We start from the raw sequence: 1423 nt of genomic DNA on the forward strand, positions 1-1423 counted from the left end.
AAGTTAGCGCTCCGCAGGCAGACACAGTTACCAGTAGGCAGCTGCAGCTGACACCAATCAAAAGCCGTTAAACTAAATCCGAGAACCTTCGAACAAACAAAGTTAATTAGCAGCAGCTAACTAGCTAGGTTGGAAGAGGTGGGTGTTCTTGCGAGGTAAAGAGCAATAGAACTAAGGAGTGACTGTGATGCGACAGTATTTATATGTGCAGGCGGAGCCTGACATCTGTCGTCATCAAGTCACCTGCCTAAAGGCGTGATTAGRGGTGGCTTCAGCCAGGACACGCAGGGGCGTGGTTTCCCATACATGATGTGTTGTACCGAGTGAATTGACTGAAAGGGAACAAAGAGCTTTAGTCTAAACAGGAAATCCATGCAGAATTCGTCTTGAAAAGTCTGGGAGAAGGTGTCTTAAAATGCTGTTCTTATCTGTGCTGAAGCATCTCTGCAGTGTTTCTGTGCTTCTGAAATCCATGGTGTGCTGGATGTGTTTGTCTGCAGGGAGCTGGCGCTGATGGCCCTGGCTGTGTCCTGCCTCCACATGTTTGCTCAGAGTAACTGGACCGGCCCTCCRGTTTCTCTCCATGCGTGCGACTCACTGCCTCCAGCCCTGCTGTCCTCTCAGGTACCACACCGTCTCATCGCTGACTCCTGCTTTTGTGTTGTCTGTCATCTTATCTCCTGCAGCGTTTAGTTTACTGGTCTGCTGGTAAGCTGGTCTGCTGAGAAAGACCTCTTCACAAGTGCCTTTTTTAATACATCATCTTTTCTTTGTATTTTATAAACAGATCTAGAAACCATACAGATGATTAAATAAACCCTTATTAATCTGCCTTTGTTCCTTTCATGTCTTGTATTTTTTTAATAAACATTTCTCATCACGCGTAACAGGATTGTTACATATCCAATTACCATAYATAATTGGCGCTAAATTAGTCCAGGTTAGTCCAATTAGAACAGGTGGTCCGGCTGCCTGAAGCTGTTTGATGTGTTTGTGCCACATCCTGGATCTGTTTCAGCTTATTATCAGGATCCATTAACACTGGAAGCATTTCAGAATCACAATTTATTTGGACGATAAATTAGTCTCAAAAGTCTTCACAAAAAGCATACAACAAAGATTTGTATGTGCACCACAAGATTTACAAATGCATCAATAGTTTTTTTTAATGTAGACATTTCAAAAGGCACAGGTAGAAATATGCTAGACATATAACCTGCTATATACTAGGAATGTGCGATATGGCAAAAAATTCATATCACGATATACATTATGATGAGTGGCGGTAACGATATATATCACGATATAAAACTTATAATAGAAAATAAATAAATCACACATTAATTGAGTGGAATAAATATGTATAGGTAAAAAAATTAGACCTTAAAATCTTTTTTTTTAATCTTTTTTTAAGGGACACTTG

The 1423-nt window shown here is 40.7% G+C and overlaps 1 protein-coding gene across 1 annotated transcript in view; it reads left to right on the forward strand.

The window, feature by feature from the left end:
• LOC106513976 (tetratricopeptide repeat protein 27) overlaps positions 1-832 on the forward strand; it is a 26116-nt gene extending 25284 nt beyond the window's left edge. The window contains exon 3 of the mRNA XM_014003047.1: positions 501-832. Coding sequence (XP_013858501.1) covers positions 501-693 — 193 coding nt within the window. The 3' untranslated portion in view covers positions 694-832. The remainder of the gene's footprint in view (positions 1-500) is intronic.
• The last annotated feature ends 591 nt before the right edge of the window (positions 833-1423 follow it).

This window comes from Austrofundulus limnaeus, unplaced genomic scaffold (genome assembly GCF_001266775.1).
Source record: "Austrofundulus limnaeus strain Quisiro unplaced genomic scaffold, Austrofundulus_limnaeus-1.0 Scaffold0, whole genome shotgun sequence".
Lineage (NCBI taxonomy): Eukaryota > Metazoa > Chordata > Actinopteri > Cyprinodontiformes > Rivulidae > Austrofundulus > Austrofundulus limnaeus.